The sequence below is a fragment of the Borostomias antarcticus genome (assembly GCF_949987555.1).
Source record: "Borostomias antarcticus genome assembly, chromosome: 23".
Classification (NCBI taxonomy): Eukaryota; Metazoa; Chordata; class Actinopteri; order Stomiiformes; family Stomiidae; genus Borostomias; species Borostomias antarcticus.
In genome coordinates, this window is record NC_140256.1 from 2,699,909 (window position 1) to 2,701,049 (window position 1,141).

The 1,141-nt window shown below is 58.4% G+C and overlaps 1 protein-coding gene across 1 annotated transcript in view; it reads right to left on the bottom strand.

Moving 5' to 3' along the window:
- Positions 1–557: 557 nt before the first annotated feature.
- Positions 558–1,141, bottom strand: part of mn1b (meningioma 1b) — a gene marked incomplete at both ends in the record, with an annotated part of 15,767 nt that continues 15,183 nt past the window's right edge. The window contains 2 exons of the mRNA XM_084457401.1: positions 558–893; positions 1,025–1,086. Of these exons, the coding sequence (XP_084313527.1) occupies positions 558–893; positions 1,025–1,086 (398 nt within the window). The remainder of the gene's footprint in view (positions 894–1,024; positions 1,087–1,141) is intronic.

Here is a 1,141-nt window from a genome sequence, read left to right on the forward strand (position 1 = left end):
AGTCCCACCAACACCAAAACAGATGAAAAGAAGTCTTCATCGCAAACCCCCACCCCCGTCTCCTCCCTCCCCCTCCGATAAAGGGATCATTTACTGTTTATACTAGAGGGTTGGTGTTGTTAACAGGTGTAGCTGGGTAATGGGATCCTCACTGGCAGTGAGGTCTTGAGAGGGTCGCCCCCCCCCCCCCCACCACCTCAGCCCTGCCCCCCCTCTCTACCCTCTCCTCTCCTGCCCCCCCCCTCTCTCTCACACACGCACGCGCACGCACGCACACTCATGCAAGCACGCACGCACGCACACACACACACACACACACACACACACACACACACACACACACACACACACACACACACACACACACACACACACACACACACACACACACACACAAAAACACACACACACTTACATACCAGTCTGATGGATTACACCCACCATTCATCTAAATTATGTCACTGGCAATGAGCAATCTGCTTAATTGGGCCTAAACGCAGCGCAGAGTTTGTTACTGTTGACACTTCCTCAGCGCTGGCTTCTCCGGCTGATTACTGTCAGGCCCTGGAGGAGTGACAGCTGGCTGGGTCACGCAAGGCCTGGTTCTGGGTCCTGATCTGGGCTTGGGCTTGGCCTTGGGTCTGCGTCTGGGACTGAGTCTGGATCTGGGCTTGGCCTTGGGTCTGGGTCTGGGACTGGGACTGAGTCTGGATCTGGATCTGGATCTGGATCTGGATCTGGGCCTGGTCCTGGGCTTGGGTCTGGGTCTGGGTCTGCGTCTGGGTCTGGGACTGAGTCTGGGACTGAGTCTGGATCTGGATCTGGATCTGGATCTGGGCCTGGGCCTGGGCCTGGGACCTGATCTGGTCCTGGTCTTGGCCTTGGGTCTGGGTCTACGTCTGGGACTGAGTCTGGATCTGGGACTGGGTCTACATCTGGGCCTGGGACCCCCCAGCTAGCCTATAGGACGGTTCTTTGCCCCACCCCACCGCGGTGCTGCGCTCTATGTGCCAAGGCACCACACTCCCATGCTCCCCTGGCCACCTGTCTGCAGCTCGGAGAGGAACAGGGCGATGGAATCCCGAACTAAGCAGGGGCAGAGTACAGGGTGGGCGGTCCGGAGTGCCACGGCTAATCCAGC